Genomic DNA, 19,925 nt, shown 5'->3' on the forward strand with positions numbered 1-19,925 from the left:
GGCATTGGATTGATTGGGAGGAATGGGAGCTGACGAGCTGATATGGTCTCGAGTGATTTAGGTATATGGAGAAGGGGGGAGATGGGATCACTAATATGAGCACACCGTCATATCGTCAGCCCATTGAATCATAGTATTTCAAGATACCTGTTGCGATCGATGAAATATGATATGGTTGGTGGTAGTGGTATTGGTGATTAGAAGTAACGAAATTCGGCTTACCGAGCTGACGATCAATCTGCGTAATAGCTAACAAGTCAATGATCTATGTACTGTCTGTCCACTTCTACTCTGTAGCTGCTGCCCTAATGTATCAAGGTACTTTGGTGATAGGATATAATCTGCTGATCGAATTTCTATATCACCTGGAGAAGAAGTTTGATGACGCGAATTTGATGGCTGTGGTTGAATCTATTTCTATTTCCTATTCTTTTGTTCGTCGGTGGTGCGAAGTGGGGTATGCTGCTCTCTCGATAAGCAGAGTAAGATATAGATATCGAAATGATCAAAGGTACTATTCTTGTTCTTCCGTTCTTGATATGACTCTAAGCTATCTGTCTATGGATTGAACAGTTTCAATCAATTTGGCTTTATGCTCTCCTCGTGAAACCACATGCAACTGCACGTATAATATAAAATCCGTTCCAAATTATCAGGTTAAATCCAGCGCAACAGTACAAGCGAGTCCGAGCGTGACGGGGGTGTCACGTGACGTATATGTCAACCCTCTGAATGCCACATGTCCATTCAACTGTACTTGGAATGAAGAAATTGTCCGTACAACTAATTCAGTGTTTTGGTTTATGCAACAGAAGGAGAGATGGTCGTATTGTACTCTGCATACACCGTAACCAGACGAACCAAAACCACAATGCATTGATATTGATATTGAAACATTGACATCTAGTCATGAGCATGCAATCTACATGAACATCCGTTGGACAGTATAGAATAGAATAAAATAAAATGAGAATGGAAAAAGGCATTTCTATGGAGAGTATGTATCATATAATCATCGTTAACCCCGTTGCTCTCCTCTCATCCACTTCCACTCTCCATACCTCAAAGTAATATGTCCCACTTGTCCTTTTCAACTCTCACCACTACCTCACCTCACCACCGCCCGATCACTCCCCTGCAACAAACTCTCAAACAACCCCATCGCACTCTTCTCATTCCTGAGCTGAATCATATAAACAATCCCCGTTCTCTTCCCCCTATCAGAAATCTCAATAGCCACTCCAGTCTTGGCTACCCTCTCTACCCCGTCCGTCAAAATGATCGTACTGATGATGATTTGAGATTTCGAAGAATCATTCTCCACTACCAGCTGTTTCAAGGGAGGTCCAGTCTTTTGAACGTATAATTTCAATTTGCCCGATCCTAGGGATTTCCATTTTTGATGTTCCTGCTTTAGGAATATCTTACATTTCATTTGAGCGGAAATGACCGTTGGTCCAGTTAATGAAGTAATCTCCTGTTCCTCCGTATCATTTTGTTCTTCTTCATCGATCTCATCACCTTCATCTTCTGGTTCTCCTGTAAGAGGCGACGATCTTCCCACGCCCATACCTCCGGGTATTGAGGGACCATTAAGATTTTCAAATGATGAGAATCGCGCAGAGGGTGGCTCGGGCGCACGAAGAGGTTCCAGTGATCTCGATCTGGCAATGAGGTGGTTGGGGTTCTGAGCGAATGGAGCGGCCGGCATACCTGGATGACCCTGGTCGGACATGTGCGATCCACTCGGTCGGATGGATGGTACAGGAGGTAGATCCCCGTTCATATTCAGTCGAGGGGCAGATTGGACGGATCGACCAGATGGTGAACGAGGTAATGGTGCGCCACCTGGCATCTGATCGTATCCCATACCTGGCATGGGAGGTATCTGAGGTGCATGTTGTTGAGGAGGAGATTGCATGTTGTTGGACTGTACTCTCGGTCGAAGACTTGCCCCCCTTGGTGGAAGGACTGCCATGGTTGGTGCACCGGATGAAGCTTGGTTATTGTATGGTGGGATTCCCTGAGGAGGCGGCATAGCTTGTGGTGGAGTAGGACCTCTAGGCCAGGCTATAGCTTCCCCGGGTTGCAGAGATATTTGACTCATCTGAGAGACCAGGGCATTACCTCCCAAAGGCATTGGTGGGCCTTCGGATTGGTCGCCTGGTCGAGGACTTGTCGCGGGTGAGGATGAGTTGGAGAATGGACTAGGGTATCGTGGGAATGCAGATTCGTTGGACCGGTTCTCGGTGGAAGCGATGGAGGGAGATCGAGGGTCGGGATAAATAGGTGATGGTGCGGCAGTGGATGGTCGAGTCACTACGGTAAGTAGTAGGAGTCAGTCCCTCGTACTGGATATTCCATGGTGAAAGCTCAGACTCACCTCCCGAAGCGAAATCGATACATTCAATCAAATCTTTCATAATTTGATCTCTTGCTATATCAGATTCAGCATGAATCACGAACGTCTCTTTCTTCATGATCATGACCGTCAAAACGTTGGCTGAGATGACATGTCGTCAGCTATGTTTGGCTTCTGGGCAAACGTCAGCGGACTTACCTTGTTGCCCCTCAGCGACCATGAGATGTTTCCCAGCCAGAGGTGGATAGCTCAGCCACATCTCAGGCATCGGTCCACCATGTCCCACTCGATCAGGCTGTTCTCTCGCCACCTGTTGTGCTTTCGCAGCTTTTTCTGAGGCCTCCATCCATTCTGCTACCAAGAACAAATCGGATAATATGAAGATGTGGGCTCGTCGATGAATCACTTGTTGTCCTGTCGAGTTGGGTGTGAAGTATACAGTCACATCGTGGGATGACCGAAGTGATCGAGTGAAAGGGAGTGAAGGTGGATTCATTTGTAATTTGCATTTCTGCAGAAATCACTTGGCATCAGCTTGCTCATCCTTACAACTGGTGGACAATTTAGACATAGCTTAACTCACCTTGGGCGTCATTGAGAACAGATCGATAGTTCTCTCAGACTCGATGCGCAATTCCAAATCAGATAACGGAGTGGTAGCGGAGGTAGGTGTAGATCCTGAAGAAACAGGATTCGTCGAAACTTGAATCTGGGGTCTACGTTGTGGTGATTGAGTCATACTAGTCATGTTGGTCACAGCCGAACCACCAGAATTCCTATCTTCGATCCTGCTGCTGAATGGTGAAAAACTATATCATCAGTTAGGACAACGTCTCTCCGACCGCCAAGCAGAGACGAACCGTCACCAGATCAGAAAAGATGAGGACGGAAAGGTGCTCACTTGGTATGCGAATCCATAGAACTACTCATAGCAGAGCTTGTCCTACTGATCCTCTCTTTCTCAGACCAACTTTGTTCCCTTGAATTTGCTCCGCCACCGCCAGTATTCCCACTCAATCTATTTTCCTGAGATGTCTCATCATTATCATTCTCACTAACGTCCGCTTCCAACCTTGATTCCACAATATTGACCAGATCCTCCAACCGTTCGTTAGCGACCATCAAAAGCTTATGGTCGCTTCGTCCTTCCTTGGTACTTCTCAATAACCTTGAATACAGCTTTTTGTAATACCTTAATCTAGTGTATGGAAGGATGAACAATGCATCCAAAGACCATTGTGTCAGGGGCGGCGTTGGGGTAGAAGCGACGGAGATTTCTTGGAGGATGCCGTTGAGGAGCTGATTACGGGTGACTGGTTGGTACGAGTCGAAACCTGTTAGGAAGTTTGTACTGTATTTGTGGTAGGCTGGTTCGAGATCGTCGATCTATGAATGTACCCAATAGGGTTAGCGAATCTCTTGCATGAGCTGAATCTCAGAGACATCAACTGAGGAGGCAGCTTACCCATCGCATCAATAAGTCACCTAAGGCTTTTGGACTAGATGGATTCGGTCCAATCTCTTTCAGTTTCTAGATTCAGACCATATCAGCTATTAGCCAATCCTGAGCTTGTGAACATCACTCACCGTCCCAAATGCCCTATTCGCTCTATAAACAGCCTCTACACATCTGAACATAGCATCCAGCTTGGGAGGTGGGAAATCCTTCCTTGACCATGCTGCTGCTACTTTCTATAAATACCATAACAGCCATTCCGTCAGCCGTCATTCATCCACTCCTCTTCCGATGATCGCTCACCCGTATTATCAGACCAAGCTGTTCCACATAAACCCTCTCACTATCTATCAGATCAACCAACGGATTCCGCTTTGACCCCTCTGCGCCGTCGCCATGTCCTGAAGCCGCCGAAGCGGATCTCGAGACGTTCGCACTTGCTGGATCAGATACCGTCCTGGGCTGAGGCATCGCCATTGCCATAGGGTATTGCTGTCCGTTGGCACCGGAATTATGCCACGGTTCTTGCTCTGTTATAGGCGATGGTGAGGGGACGGGGAATCTTGGATAGGTGGGTCGGGAGGGACCTGCTGTGGAAGAGGTTTGGTATGATGCCATGACAGGGTGTTGATTGTCTGGACTGTCTAGGGTATCCAATTCTAACAAGACGAGGTGTTCATTGAATGATCAAGTGAGGGAGGGGAACAAGGTGAGAGTCGTGGTAAGTCCGTTTGAGTCGTTACCGATCGAACAAGTGTGATTATGGTTGTTCGTGCTTATCGTATCGTTGTGGTCGTTTCGATTATACTGTGTATGGACGTATCTATCCTACTCCTTCCTTTGCTTCCACTAGTATACTGATATACTAATATACTAAACAATGTTTGGGAGAATGCACACAGGACAGACGAGGTATGCTTTGATTATAGCAGCAATGAGGTTGTTGGTCGTTGCTGAATTTTCGGGCTCCGTGCACAAACAAGTAAGAAGTTGTTACTTTGGGTTGAACCTGAACTAATCACTAATCAAACTTGGCGATTATCTAATGGAACAAACCCTTGTTGCTTTTCCCTTTGCCGATCCCTTGGAGAGGTGAAGAGGGGGTGAGGGGGGTGAAAGATGTCGAGGATATGCTTAAAAATGGGGTTGGTATGAGTGAGTGAAGTGAATGTACGATCATGTATATGAGCCAGTACGAGTGAGGATGCTGCCAATCCAAGGGTGCGCGTGCAACTGCATCGATATGCCAACGACAGACAACGTTGTTGTTTTCCTTGTACAAGTATGCTGTTACATTACATCTAGGCCTGGGCGCGGTCCGTGTCAAAGCGGAATCAAATCCACGTTGCTCTCCTGATCACTAAGTGGTATACTGAAATACGTTGTGAAATATGAATATGCTCCGGCATGAAAAGTGTACGTTATCCATAATAATCGCATAATCGCAGGTTAAGATAGTACTAAATGATAACCAAGAGTGATGATCAGGTGAAAAAGGTCACTTGGACGGCAATAGAAAGAAAAGAGGTGGAATTGGAATTGTCAGTCTCAATTTCATTATTCCTCTGTTTCCATACATCCTACTAGTATCTCACTTTCACTTTGACCTGTCTCTTTCTCTCTTCTTTTGTGAGATAGGTCCTTTGGCATTGAATCATACCGCTCGAGCCCGACTGACATCGACTCTTTCTGTTTTTCCTTTTCCTCTTTTCAGGTTAGCTGGAGCTGGTTGGTCCGATTATACCAAAACTACACACATCACATGGCGTAATCCGATCCGCCATACTACCCATATTTCCGCCTCACCCATACTTTCAGGTAACCTCCTACCTGCCTTCATTCATCCTTCATCAATATCATACGTTCGACTGTAACAGCAAAATGTCACAAGGAGAACCCACATCCACTCCCTCATCTTCCTCTAAAACTCGAATGGGAAGCGCAGTCAAGCCTCGAACACCGAGGGTAACTTCAAACGGGCGTGCAGAAGGAGGTCACAATGGTAGACCGTCGATGATCAAACCCTCGCCATCCGAGTCGAGTCGTCGTAAACCAACATTTACCTCTTCCCTAAATTACCCAGAGGTATTACCTGCCCCAACATATTTCGCCAACGAAGGCGAACTACAGAGATCCCAGAGGAGGTCAAAAGTCACCGCTCTGACCAAACTCGATCGTGCTGGAACTCCCATCCAGATAAATAGCGGTCCAACGGCAACATCCTTCTTACCCTCTTCTGCTCAACCTTCACAAACTCCACAACCTATCGCTGGGCCCTCGGCTCAACGTAATCCCCTTCATCGGCCTGTAGTGGTACACCCACCGTTCAACCCCGCCAGTGTTCGCCAAGAAGCACCAAGGTATCCCGCTCCTCGGACTACACCCCGTCTATTCGAGATAGATGAATGTCCGACCTATTACCCTACGGAAGAGCAGTTCAAGGATTGTATGGGATACATAGCATCGATCGCGGACGACGCAAGACCATATGGAATATGCAAGATCGTTCCTCCAGAAGGGTGGAAAATGCCCTTTGTGCTGGATTCGGAGACATTCAGATTCAAAACTCGATTACAGAAGCTGAATCAACTAGAAGCTGCTTCGAGGGCGAAGATCAATTTCTTAGAGCAATTATCGATGTTCCACAGTCAATCTAGCAACGGCGATGAAATCACCATACCGACGATCGAAAGACAACCATTGGACGTATGGAAGCTGAGAAAGGAGGTCAACAAATCGGGCGGTCATTTGGAATTGGACAGAACGAAATCGTGGTCGAAAATCACCGATTCATTGGGATTGAAATCCAGTTGGTTCCCTCAAGTGAGAGAAGCATATATGAAGATCGTCCTCCCATTTGATAATTACTCGGTCAGAGCAAAATCAGCTTCTGTATCTCCCTTGACTCCCTTGAACGGAAGTGCGGTAAATGGGAATAATACGATCAAACCCCCAGCATTCAGTACGGATACTCCCCCTTCTCCTAGTCAACCCCATCCCCGTTCGGCAGGTAGAATGGGATCTATCAAACATAGTCCGAGAACTCGAACTAGCAGTAGAATGTCTGGTGGATCAGTCGTAGAAATACCCTTGACCTCGGCACCTCTGGCAGGATTGGTGAACGGACTTCAGGCTGCTGCTGAGATCGAGAGGCCATCATCCGCTACACCTTCTTTGACGACGCTCAAGATCAAAGTACCTGGATTCTCGACTAGGGATGGGAGTGAGAGTGAATTGAGTGATGCGGATTCTTCGTCAGATGGATCTCCTAAGAAGGGCAAAGTCTCGACACCGGAGTACAAGAAAGGCGATGTGAGTGGTACATTCTGATGAAGAGGGGCAATTCGCTGATGATTTGCGATTTATAGGTCTGTGAAATCTGTCGATATGGTCACACGGCGGAGAAGATCCTATTATGTGACGGGTGCGATCGAGGTAAGTTCTCATCGTCCCATCCCTTTCTGTGGAATTAGTGGTTAACGGAATAACGCAGGATTCCACACATACTGCCTCGATCCACCATTATCATCCGTACCAACCAACGAAGAATGGTTCTGCACCTCTTGTCTCCTGAGTCAAGGTGACGATTTCGGTTTTGGCGAAGGTGAAGATCACTCGGTAGCCTCATTCCAAGCTAGAGATGCGTCGTTCTCATGGCATTGGTGGAACCGTCATAAAGCGGCTGCATCCTCTGCTGCGTCTTCTCCCCCCAGAAATAATGGCAATACTAGCAAACCTTCTTCGCAAACCTCTAGTAATCCTACGAATCCTCTGGCGAGGAATTTCGGTAAAGTCACCGTCACAGAGGATGATGTGGAGAGGGAATTTTGGAGGTTGACGGAGAGTCAGAGCGATACGGTCGAGGTTGAGTATGGTGCGGACGTGCATTCGACTACTCATGGAAGGTAAGTTTGGAAAGCTGCTGCGTCTTCGTAACCGATATGGCTGACTAGGTTTTGTCATCAAGTGCCGCACCAACGATGGAAACTCATCCGACAGATTTGTATGCTGCTGATGGTTGGAACTTGAACAATATGCCTATACTGCCTGACTCGTAAGTTGTCCAGCGCCATTAGACTGCAAGCATACAATCAACTTACTCCCAATCAATGCTAGTCTTCTACGTTACATTCGATCTGATATCTCTGGTATGACCGTCCCTTGGATATACCTCGGAATGATGTTCTCCACTTTCTGTTGGCACAATGAAGACCACTACACGTATAGTGTGAACTACAGTGAGCTCGCTCCGATTCTTGCAGGTGCAAATAACTCATTCTCTACGTGTCACAGTGTACTGGGGAGAGACCAAAACGTGGTATGGTGTTCCGGGATCAGACGCCGAGAAGTTTGAAAACGCCATGAAATCTGAAGCGCCCGAACTGTTTGAACAACAGCCTGGTCTGCTCTTCCAGTTGGTCACTATGATGAACCCTGGTCGAGTGAAGGAAGCTGGTGTCAAGGTTGTGGCGTGTGATCAAAGGCCTAATGAATTTGTCATTACTTTCCCCAAAGCTTACCATTGTGGTTTCAATCATGGTGTGAGTATCCTTCTCGTTCTTCATTCAAGACGTTTTGAACGAGTCCTGACCAAATTTGACTGTAGATTAATATGAACGAAGCTGTCAACTTCGCTTTACCCGATTGGCTACCTGACGGTAGAGAGGCAGTGATGCGCTATCAACAATACTTGAAACCACCGGTCTTCTCTCATAATGAACTCCTGATCACTATCACTTTGTACTCTGAAACCATCAGGACTGCGCTATGGTAAGTGAAACTGACGATCGTCCCTGAATCGCCACTTACTGGCCTTATATAGGCTCAAGGACAACCTCTCGGTAATGGTACAAGACGAAACCCGCCGTCGAGATCAGCTTCGTCTAACTTTCCCAACTTTAAACGAAACTCAGACCGAAGAAGACGGCTCAGAGGAACAATACCAATGTTCAGTCTGCAAGTCATTCTGCTATCTCGCCCAAATCACCTGTACCTGCACGAAACTGGTAGCCTGTCTCGACCACGCCGATCAACTCTGTTCTTGTGCGAAATCCAAGAAAACTCTGAGAAAGCGGTACACTGAAGCTCAGCTAGAAGAAATCTTGGCTATAGTCGCTGCTCGAGCTGCTCAACCTGATGCCTGGCGAGCCAGATTATATGCCCTTCTCGAGACTCCTCGACCGGCACTTAAATCTCTGCGGGCCCTTGTGTCAGATGGAGAGAAGATCGCATATCCCATGCCTGAAGTACACAGTCTTCGAGCTTTGGTCGATCGCGCAAACAATTGGGTCGAAAGGGTCTCGATTCTTGTGACTCGTAAAGCTGCTGGTCGGAGGAGAAAGGGTAGAAAGGAAGAAGAGGAAGATGAAGATATGGGCATCGATCGAAGTCCCGAAAATCTATCTGCGTTGCTTCAGGAAGGTGAAAAATTAGCTTTTGATGCTCCGGAGATTCTCCAACTTAGACAAACATTATTGAACATCCAGAATTTCCAATCGGAAGCTACTGTCATACTCTCGACTCCTGAGGATTCGTTGGATTTGGAGAAATGCAAGACTGCTCTTATACTTGGAGAGAGTCTGAATTTGGATTTACCCGAGATCACCGCGATTTCCAACATTGTCAATCGGTTGACGTGGTTTAGGAAGGTCGAAGAAGAGGTGGACGATAGGACTCTTGAGTATGGTGATACTGTCAAATTGCTGGATCAAGCTGAAGAATACGAGATTCCCGAAGATCATCCTACGATCGCTGAGCTGAAGAAACGACGACAGAAGGGTGCTGAATGGCTAGAATCTGTCGATCGACTACTCAATGCTCCTAGCATAGAGATCGAAGAGATCTCTGATTTAATCGAAGATAAAGAGCTTATACCCGTCTCTTCAGAAAAGATGCGTCAACTTGAGAGTATCCGAAAGACCGTACTGAACTGGCAAGCTTCAGCCAAAAACTTCCTCTCTTCCAATGGATCTGCTCTTGCTGCTTCTCGATTATGCAAGAACGTCTCAATAGCTTCTTCTCCTATCAACCGAGTCGTCATACCCGAAATAACCGAACTTCAAGCTGAACTAGATCATCACGCTCAATGGCAGAGACAAATATCGTCTATCTTGGAAGTTCCGATAGCCAAAATAGGAAGTACGATGAATTACATCAAGAGGGAATTCGAATCTCACCTCTCTCCAGAAGACGACGAACCGAATGACGATTATGTCTGTTTCTGCCGTGGGATCTCTGGACAGGTGATGGTCACTTGTCAAAACTGTCTAGGCGAATATCACCCGAAATGCGTTGGGATCTCACCTAAATACGCCAATAACCCATATCAATGTGAGATGTGTCAACGGCTCCTTCCTGGATTATCGCCCTCTCTCAACGATTTCGGCGCAGTGGTCATTTCAGAGCGATGGAATTTCAAGATTGTTCCACCGGAATTTAAAGTTGCCAAGGAGATTGTCGAGATGGCTCTGAGGTATTCTACGGTGATTCTCAGGATTATCGACCCGCTAGACGAGACTTCACAACCTTATTCTAAAGATTTGGAGAAGATCCAACATACCATCAGAAAGATATACAATCTACCGATATTGCTGGATGCGTCGAATATCCAAACTGGGGAGAGGGTGGTTTATATAAAATGGTTGTTCAGGAAATTGCAGGACTGTATCAAGTACCATAATGGTCTCACATCGACTTCGACCTCAGGGGTGAATGGGACAGGAGGGAAAGAAAAGAGGACAAGAGGAAGGAAACCGAAACTTGTTCTCACTCAATCGTACCCACGTGAATTCCATTGTATCTGCCAGAACCCCGAGGCGAACGATGAGCGCTGGGGTCTCGGGGCGACAATCGAATGTGCGAAGTGTAATCAGTCGTATCACTCTTACTGTGTTAAAGCTCCACCTGAACTATTGGCTCAGATCCAACGGTCCAATGAAGATGATGGTGCGCCGAAGACGTTCTGGAGGTGTCCCTGTTGTACGGTTAAGGAGGCGAAATATTATTTGAAGGGTGTTGAAGTGAGGGTGCAGTTTAGGGGTGAGTAAACTTGTCTTGTTTAGCATGATGTGATCATGGCAGAGAGGGAAGAGGAACGTTGACTGATGAGTTTGTTTGTCCTCGCGAATCCAGAACAAATTGGTACAGACCAATATATAGATTATCGAACCACCATCAACGAGTACGCCGAGAAACCCATCATGGCCAATCTCAGACCATCGACCGACGTGGTTTTGTTGGAATGTTCGAAATTCATTCCTCCAATCTTACCTGAGGATTTCGTCAGGGAGGAATATCCTGATGGTGCTGAGAATGGCGAGGGATCAAGAAAGAGAAGGAAGGTTAGACCCTCTGATATCGTCCCCACTTCGTCGACGGAACAAGTCGGCTCGCCTTCGCAAAGTCAACCAAACGGGGCATCAAGATCGTATATTGGCAATGGCAACGGTCCCCAGACGGCATACCCTTCACCACTTACTCATCCGTTACCTCAACCTCAGACCGCTAGGATGCCTGATCCCATCCCACGAGAATATGGGAATGACCAAGATGTCAGACTGAATGGGCATACTTCGCCTATCGCTATACCTCCTACATCGGGTATACCTATACCTTCGCCTCCTTCCTTGCAATCACCACATAGATCACCAGTAGTAGCTGAACGAAACTCGCCGATACGTCATTCAGCATCGCCTTCTGGTTCGCATCAATCGGTATCGCCAAGACAACCACCTCCTCATGTCCTACCTTCGGAAGTGGAAGTGCCTATCGTACCTGACCAAGAGGGATTACACGATCCCCCTCCATTGGAACAGCAGCATGATGGCCCTTCTCAACATGGTCAATCACCGATCACTCAACATACCTCGGAGATCCCCCCACTGCGAATCAACATCTTCAACCGAACCGACGCACCACCACAGCCGCAACCAGTGGCCAATGACAAACCCCCATCACCCGACCAGGGGCAGGCGCAGAGAATACCCAGTGGAAGTATCAGTCCACAGAAACGCAGGATGATCTTGGATAATGAGATTATAGATCTATCAGGTGACGAGGGGGATGATGTTCCTCGAGCGGTACCTAGAGAAAGATCTCGTTCTGGTTCGGGTCCTCAGTCGGGATCGGGCGGAGTACCCCTTGGACTTGGACACGGAGGAATGAGATCGGGGTCGCATGAATCTCAACTGAACAGGGTTAGGTCCAACTCTAGATCTACTCAGGGGTCTAGTGTACATGATGCGATCGTTGTTGATGACGATTAGGTATATATCTGTTATGGGTTTTATATGAAACCGATATCTTGAATCAAATTAGCCTAGTGAGATATCGTCCTCGTTTCGTTTCGTTTTCTCGTTGTGTATCTTTGTACTTGTTTGATATTGTATCATCATGTATCATGCGATTGTGCTTTGAAGCTGCCTCGAAGCTTCATGTATCAAATGTATATATAGGTGACTTTGGCTATACCCAGCAGGGGATGACTGGAGGTCGTTATTGTTTATTACGTAATATCTTTCTCGATCGAATCTGATTCACGAAGAGTGTTCCTGGATTCAATTCGCAGGTTGACTGACGTTCTCCGAAAGTTGACTTTGCTGAACCTTGACCAACATCCCTCTTTCCTTCGTAACTCAAGCCAGTCCACCAAACCGGCAAGTAGCTCGCTCATACACTGCCCAACATGTCCTCCCCCTCCCCATCGGGACCCCTTCCGTTCGGCCTCTCCAACCTATTCAGACCCCTCTCCCCCTCCCTCGCTCGGACTAGACTGAAATCCAACTTATTCATCCTATTCCTATTCCAACTGATCAAAGGGTATTTCTCACCTTACATTACGATTCGGTCAATCATCGTGAGGGTTTGTGATACGTATATTCAGGGGAGGAAGGGGAGACAGGAGAGTTGGGGGGAGAATGGGTTTTATGTGTTTGGTGAGCTCTTTACAGCTACTTCAAGAGCACCCTCAAGAGGAGGAAAGAGCTGAGATGATCTTGGTATAAACAGAGTTTATGGTCTCGACGATATTGATTTGGAATATCCTTGAAGCGATTATATCTATTCAATATCCCCTGGAGTATGTCCCGCCTGTTAGACGGGGGATGGTATTGACGCCTTCGAAGGTGTCTTCGCCTCTGGTGAGTATCTCAGACAATGGTATACACGAGCATCTTATTTCATCTTATCCCGCATCCTCGACAATTCATGTCCATGATTCAATCGATCCTCAGACTGGAAGAAGGCGTATAGTCAACGTACTGATTCTACCCTTTACACCAACTTAGACCCGATCATACTCCCCCTCAACCTCGACCTCTTCACCCGCATCATCCTCAACCCCATCAACCCAGCCATCCCTCCAAAGATCCCTCTACCCCTCCACACCCAACCGCAACACCCCCACCACCCAACTGACATCTTCAACATCCTCAAACCTCAACCAATCCCAATTGAAACCCCACCCTCTGTCCAACTCCACCTCCTCCCCCATATCCAAAACTACTGCTCAGATATTCAATCTGCCATATGATAATTCCAGTCCTAGTAAGTCGGGATTGTTCTTCGAAAAGAAAGATCAACCTCAACAGCAACAGTCTTCTTCCCAGGGAGGAGGGGGGGTAGGAGGGGATTTCGTGCTGGTTGATAGAGGGGAGAAAGAATGGGTTGATAATGTTTTGAAAGGGGTTAGGGGGAAGGGCGGGAAAGTTAGTCTGTAAGATCTCGGTGTTGGGATTATGATGCATATGTGATATACGCCGATCAATGCAGATACCGATTTGGCTGAACATTCAGACAAGACACCTGCAATTGTTTTCTTATTGACAGACATCATGGCCTTACACACCAATCCTTGGCTAAACCGTATCCCCTACACCTCGAACAGACGGAGATGGTACTTCTAGCCTTTCAACACAGACTGAATTCATTCTCATACATACTTCTTGTGTCAAAGCAGTTTGATCTAGCCTTCGCAAGACAGGCATTTACGATGGCAAGACCGAGAATTGTGTAAGACTTTGTCCACCATATACAACCGTTTGAATCAGGAGAGCTGTTGCGCCTGATTTTGGAACCTGAGGCCTCACAATTATCGCCACCTTTTTCACCATTTTGGGGCGGCAAACAATAATAAGACGCTGTCAATGCAGGATGGCAGTATCGTGCAACGTCTTCTGAGCACTCCCTTGTCGCAATTCGCAAGAGTGATTTTGAAAACAAACGAGCGAGTCAACGAAATGTGACCTACCTAAACAAAGGACGTGTGTTTGCATGATGTGTAGGTGTTGCACCTGATCTTTTGTCCCTGCATGGCTCATCGAGGTGGTGAAGGGGCTAAACCTGAAAAGAGCTTCTTGCGGAGACTCGTCTTCGAAAAAGGACCGAGGCAAGAAAGGATTACGGTGGTCCAGACACGTCCTAGCGCTCGGGGTGATAAAGGATCTTGAAAGTCCATAGACATATCGTTCCTTCCAGACTACTAGAAGGGCACGGTCTCAGGGGGTCAATCACAATGGATTGCTGACTGAGTCGACTGATGCTTATAATTGTTATGACGATGTACAGCCCCATGATCAAGGTATAAATACCTCTCGTATTTTGTTCAGCCATGGGGGGATTGACAAGCGCATTTTCATACATTACTGACTCTAATTTCTAGTATCTATCATTCATATCCAGATCAATGTCGGCCGAATCAGCGAGCAAATCTTGCACTAATGAAGGCTCGAAGAAAGACGAAGACAAGTATGCTTTCAGACGGTCGGCAAGGGCCATCCTTGACAGCTGGGAAGGTTACGTGCCTCCAGCACAAAGCACGACCGATCCAAAGGAATTGTGGAGTAACCGATCCAAGAGTTGTGAGTTCTTGCCCGCAAAACGTCGTGGTTTCATCTTCGTCGCTGATTGGTGAGCACTTAGGTTCCGAGAAAATGACCAAGATCAAACACTGGTTGATTTACCGAAACAAAGATCCTGATACTCTCGAGTCTTTCCAAGAACTTGAGCAAACCGCGAAAAAGTTTTACACCACCGAGGACACCCCTTCGGAGTCTGCAACTCAATTCCGCGTTTTCAATATCCAGGCTGCAGCGATCGAGAACACATATGAAATTCCCAGGGAAGATTCTCAGCTTTGGCAATTCTCCGAATAGTTCAATTGGGAAACCGGGGGTTTATACCAAACCAGCCCGTGGCAATGGCGAGTATGATGTGTCAGTGGAGATGAACAAGCAAACATTTGACCAGCTAGAGCACCTCCTTTATATAAGGCTTGTTTCACGGATGTTCTCGTCACCATGCATGATGTAGATGTCCATTCACATCACAGTTGTGGTGCCGTCCGATAATGTCCAAATATGCCGTATCATGTGACGGAGAAAGTCTTGCACAAATCGCGTTTTTGCCACCATACAGAGTCCTTTTGGTGCTGTTATTGTGGATTACCTCATATATCAAAGAGGCCAAGCTTGGTACCTGGACCTACGCCTGAACACCTGAATATCATTCTGATCAGATAAGCGAAGATACAGTATTAAGCGCTGCCACTTTCATCTTGGTGCGGAAACTCTGGTTTTCATGGTTGTTTCATCTTTGGTCTGTAAATCGTACACCATACCTTGGCTTAACCACGTTTACATGGCTTCAAAATGATGGAGCAAGTACCCTTGACCTTTCACAACGGGAGAAAGTGAGTTTCATGCATGCTTGTAGTATCGAAATAGCGCACCATGCCCCTCACAAGATCGGCATCTACGGTGGCAACGCGATTTGTGCAAGACTTTCTTCGCCATACAATATTAATACACCTCTTAGTGGGGCCTCTGGGCTCGTGGGATCGCCACAAAACTTTGTTTTACGATTATGGTCCCTCATCAAGCAAGGGATGACACCTGCCACTGCATTATCTGCTCCGTCAGCCACCTCGTCAGGCGGCCAGCCTGTGGCCTGCCTACGCCACAGACTTGACCTCTGGCACTCAAGAATTTCGGTATCAAAGGATGTGCGTGTGTCATACGCAGACTTCTCTCGCGGACTTCATATCCACAGGATATCTTCTTGCTTCGTGGAGACGACAGACGATTAGATTGAACCTGCCCCGCACGATGAGGAGGCTCGTCATTCATCAGACATTTTGCATAGACTCCGTTTTAAGAACCAACTACTGTAAATACTCCCTTCTTTAACTCACACCAGCCCGGATCCAAAATAGCATACTCTGACTTACTCAAAAATGGCGAATACTAGGTTATCTCTTTTCCTGTCCCCACGATGTCTAGTAAACCTGATGTCACGACCGGAATTCGACGTCATTCGAACCAACCCTCAACGTAGCGAGATAGGAAGCCACATTCAAATGGATAAGGCCAGCAGGCGTCTCTGCTTATCCATCAGAAGGCAAAGGTGGACGCATCAAGAAATATTCAGAACTCGCCTGGAGAATGAAGACGAGTCCCTCCAAGTCTCGTCAAGTGGAGTTGACCTGGAAGGTATAAGAGTGTAGACGTTAAATAAAAAGTAATACAGTTCCCCCGCTCAATCCTAGTACTCTATATACACCGACTTAGCTGGTTTATGCCACTCTTGGCCTGTAAACCTTACTGCACGACTTGTATCGATAGTAGGGATTCATATTCCAAGTTGGTGTGGCATCCTGACACCTGCACAATCCTGCTAGTTCGATACCGCTAATGGCATATTCATCCAACATACCCTGAGCATTTCTGCGTAACGTTCTACAAAGATAAACTCGTTGGCAATCGTTCGAATCAACGCGATATATCAGTGATTCCACCGTCAAGAAAGGACCTGTGTCTGCCTGCTATATCACACAGATGTGGCATCCGATCTTTTGTTTGAGTATAGCTCATCGAGGTGACGAGGGGTCTGGACTTAGAAGGGCTTCTCTTCTCTTGAAGACTTGTCTTCCAAGAGCGACTTGGGCCAGACTAAGGATCGCAGTAGTCCAGACATGTCGCATTGTTCGCGACCAGAAAGGATTCTGAAGGTCCAGACATGTCGTTTCTTTCAGATTGATGGAAGAGCACTGTCTCAAGGGGTCAATAACAATGGATTGACAGCTGGACCGACCAATGCTTTGCAGATATCATGACGATGTACAGCCCCATCCCAACATATATAAACCCCTCTAATTTCAACTGTCTTCGAAATGACAAGTTCACTGAGTACATAAATTTCGATTCTGATCTTCCAATAACCGGACAACCAAGAATTTAGTCAATCACTGCACACACTGTCAGCAAAATGTCAAATTCCAATTTCGAAAGTCTAACGCGGCAGATTCTGAGTAGATGCAGACGCTTCCAAATCACTTAGAGTCAAACTTCCCCAGCAGAACAATGGGGTCACCAATCTAACAATTGTAAGTACTTCGGTACTTATCGATGATAATTCGCGCTGAATTGACTCGGCAGGCTCGGATAAAGTGGAGAGTATCCGACATTTCATTCTGTCCAACAACGCGGACCCTAAGAGCTTCGAGTGGTTTAAAGCACTCGAAAGGATCAAAGAGGAGTTTGCAACGACCCGGGGGAATTACTCGCGATCTGATCAGGTATATAACCGATTTCTGGTACAGGCTGCCGATATCAAAATTGGCTGCAGAATCCCCAGTGATTACTTTGACATCAACTGGACACTACGTGGCGACAGATACTAGGATCAGGAGGCAGGCAAGCTTTCGGGATTGTTGAATAGATGAAGAAGCCAATGAGCGTGTGATCTACTCATATGGCACACAGATGGCGGAAAGGTGTTCAGAAAGAAGTTCCCGATAGATATGCATCGAATTCCTGCATTGGGGCTGGCCTGGCGTTTGCTGAGGGCAATATTTGCATGCCTGACCATTGTTTCCATGCTTGATTTGCGTTTTTGCCACCATTAGGCCTCCCTCTGGTGCAGTCTTCTTCCAATGATAATGAAACTGGCAAGAGCAACACGAAGCATGGCTATAGGCGATGCCGTTGGCAGTTGTAGCGTAATAAGACAGGGCCTTAGTATTCGGCCCCTTCGATCATGGCAGCTCGCTACAGTGCAATTCTGAACATCGATGATTTAATGTGCTATCAATTCTCAGTTTGTTCGCCACAACTTTACACTTCTTTCCGGCTCCAGTGATCCACTAACTATGATGCGCCCGTTCGGGTGGACCTGTAAAGAGAGAAGCATAATCAGCTTCCCTGCTATCATTTTGGCAGGTAGATCACTTTTATGAAAGGCTTGATACTACCCATTGACAGGAAATGGTACTTACGGCAACAGCTACAACAGTATTCAAATGCCCCTGTAAGACCTGACAAACATTCTTAGACTGTAAATCCCAAATAACAATCTTCCCATTCTCCGATCCAGCAACTATCAATGCTGGATTGGCTGGTCCCTTAACGTCGATATTGCTGTTACCATCTATCTCCATGCCATCTTCTTTTCCGGAAGGTAAGTCGGGCGCTTCAAATATGATAGCGGGACAAGGATATTTTTCACTGATATATACCCCTGGAGCTTGGATGGTTTTGAGTACCTTCGATGTGTGGATGTTGTATATCCTTAGAGTCGATGAGAGGGTGGAGGAGAGGAGGAAGTATGATGAAGGTGTGAAAGAGGCGTATGATCTGTAGAATTACATTAAATTGAGTCAGTACTAGAGTAAATGAGGGATGCATGAGATGAAGGTCGGGCTGGGGCTCACACAGGGGAATTCGTATCGTTATCTAGTGTTTTCAGACATTGTCCGCTGCTTACGTCCCATAGACGGCTAGAATGCGATAAGATGAAAAAGTATCAGCACATGGTTTACGATAACCCATCATTACTTTGAATATCCGATCTTCCTCGTATGCTGCTTTTTCGTACTACTACATTCCCTCTGATCATCTCACCTATCGTAATATCCCGGCAGTATCTTACTCCCCTCTGTAAGATCAGAAACGCGCAACTTACATCAACCCATCCCCACTCCCCGTCATGACCATAGCCCCCTCAGCGTCCCAACAGACACACCAAACAGCGTCCGCATGAGCCGGCAGATTCCTCAGCACCTTTCCCCGCCGTACATCCCATATTATTGCTGACTCGTCGAAACTGCCCGTAACTAGTAGATTGGACTTGGGTGAGAATGAGATGGATAAGACAGGGGCGGTGTGGCCTGTAAATGTCTTTAAGGGTAGGGGTTCATCGGCAGGAGAGGGAGGAGGGTAGAGGGGGAAGAGGAGGGAGGTGCAGTCGTCTGAGGCTGTTGTTAGGTACAAAGAGTCGGGGGAGATGGATATGTCGTTTATGCCTTTTGGATAACGGTTAAATTAGCTTGGAAAGTCGGAATTCGGATGAAAGAGATGGAGTTCAATACCCACCAGTCTTGTGTGCTCGGAACCCTCTTATGCATTCCCCAGACTCTGCATTCCTATTGAACAAGTCAGAGAACGACCTTCTGTGCTAATTGCGACCCGAGGAACAGCAAGAAGGGAAGATGATTTACCAGAAATGCAAATAGCCATCTGCGCCTATCATCATTGTACGCATCAGCTCATACTTGCCAGGTCTGCGATACCGACAATCGTGATGAGATGTGAGACGGGATACTCACCAGCACTGACCAAGGTCTCTCCATCATTCGAGAACCTCAAAGCTGTTACTGCCCTACTGTGTGCTGATAATGTTTGACTGAGATGATACCTCGGTGCGGTCGATGGGCCCGCTTCTGCCTCTGGGGGTGGTTCTGAGTGAGTGCCGTTGGGCAGTGGTGGTGGGATTGCCATGATGTGGTTTTGTGTTGTACTTGATTAGACGTGAGTGAGGGAGGAGAACATTAGATTGGACTGAAATCTCACTTCTGCAGTACGCGTTGAGCTTGGTCGGCTATTCAGATGGATCGGACATCCAGTAGATCTCCGCAATTCCAGCAATTTTAAGTAGCTACCATGCATGTTCTCGCCAATGACAGAGTGGTGCCAGGCTGAATGCAATTTCCAGAGCATAGGTGATTTATAGGTGGGGGTGTAAAGTGCCTCGTGCATTCAGGTCAAGTAGAGAACGGAAAGAGCGTCCATATACCTGATTCCCATGAGTACAGACGCGCAGTCGAAGATCGTCCGC

At 46.9% G+C, this 19,925-nt stretch overlaps 5 protein-coding genes across 5 annotated transcripts; 3 read left to right on the top strand and 2 right to left on the bottom strand.

The window, feature by feature from the left end:
• Nucleotides 1-1,108: 1,108 nt before the first annotated feature.
• Nucleotides 1,109-4,436, bottom strand: I302_100688 (uncharacterized protein; the record flags this gene model as incomplete). Its single annotated transcript, XM_019190703.1, has 8 exons — nucleotides 1,109-2,319; nucleotides 2,384-2,503; nucleotides 2,561-2,873; nucleotides 2,946-3,153; nucleotides 3,264-3,748; nucleotides 3,828-3,893; nucleotides 3,950-4,054; nucleotides 4,122-4,436. The coding sequence occupies 8 exons, from the start codon at nucleotides 4,434-4,436 to the stop codon at nucleotides 1,109-1,111; spliced, it is 2,823 nt and encodes a 940-aa protein (XP_019047451.1).
• Nucleotides 4,437-5,699: 1,263 nt separating this feature from the next.
• Nucleotides 5,700-12,082, top strand: I302_100689 (uncharacterized protein; the record flags this gene model as incomplete). Its single annotated transcript, XM_019190704.1, has 9 exons — nucleotides 5,700-7,130; nucleotides 7,187-7,253; nucleotides 7,312-7,723; nucleotides 7,786-7,872; nucleotides 7,935-8,056; nucleotides 8,112-8,359; nucleotides 8,425-8,588; nucleotides 8,641-10,856; nucleotides 10,950-12,082. The coding sequence occupies 9 exons, from the start codon at nucleotides 5,700-5,702 to the stop codon at nucleotides 12,080-12,082; spliced, it is 5,880 nt and encodes a 1,959-aa protein (XP_019047452.1).
• A 419-nt stretch (nucleotides 12,083-12,501) lies between these two features.
• Nucleotides 12,502-13,534, top strand: I302_100690 (uncharacterized protein; the record flags this gene model as incomplete). The annotated part of the gene is made up of 3 exons (XM_019190705.1): nucleotides 12,502-12,751; nucleotides 12,825-12,955; nucleotides 13,103-13,534. 3 exons carry the CDS (start codon nucleotides 12,502-12,504, stop codon nucleotides 13,532-13,534), a joined length of 813 nt encoding a protein of 270 aa, XP_019047453.1.
• A 965-nt stretch (nucleotides 13,535-14,499) lies between these two features.
• Nucleotides 14,500-14,968, top strand: I302_100691 (uncharacterized protein; the record flags this gene model as incomplete). The annotated part of the gene is made up of 2 exons (XM_019190706.1): nucleotides 14,500-14,674; nucleotides 14,736-14,968. The coding sequence occupies 2 exons, from the start codon at nucleotides 14,500-14,502 to the stop codon at nucleotides 14,966-14,968; spliced, it is 408 nt and encodes a 135-aa protein (XP_019047454.1).
• A 2,938-nt stretch (nucleotides 14,969-17,906) lies between these two features.
• On the bottom strand, nucleotides 17,907-19,588 carry I302_100692 (uncharacterized protein; the record flags this gene model as incomplete). Its single annotated transcript, XM_019190707.1, has 7 exons — nucleotides 17,907-17,984; nucleotides 18,088-18,445; nucleotides 18,523-18,588; nucleotides 18,774-19,113; nucleotides 19,184-19,233; nucleotides 19,309-19,333; nucleotides 19,417-19,588. 7 exons carry the CDS (start codon nucleotides 19,586-19,588, stop codon nucleotides 17,907-17,909), a joined length of 1,089 nt encoding a protein of 362 aa, XP_019047455.1.
• Between the last annotated feature and the right edge of the window lie 337 nt (nucleotides 19,589-19,925).

The sequence above is a fragment of the Kwoniella bestiolae genome, chromosome 1 (assembly GCF_000512585.2).
Source record: "Kwoniella bestiolae CBS 10118 chromosome 1, complete sequence".
Taxonomy (NCBI): domain Eukaryota; kingdom Fungi; phylum Basidiomycota; class Tremellomycetes; order Tremellales; family Cryptococcaceae; genus Kwoniella; species Kwoniella bestiolae.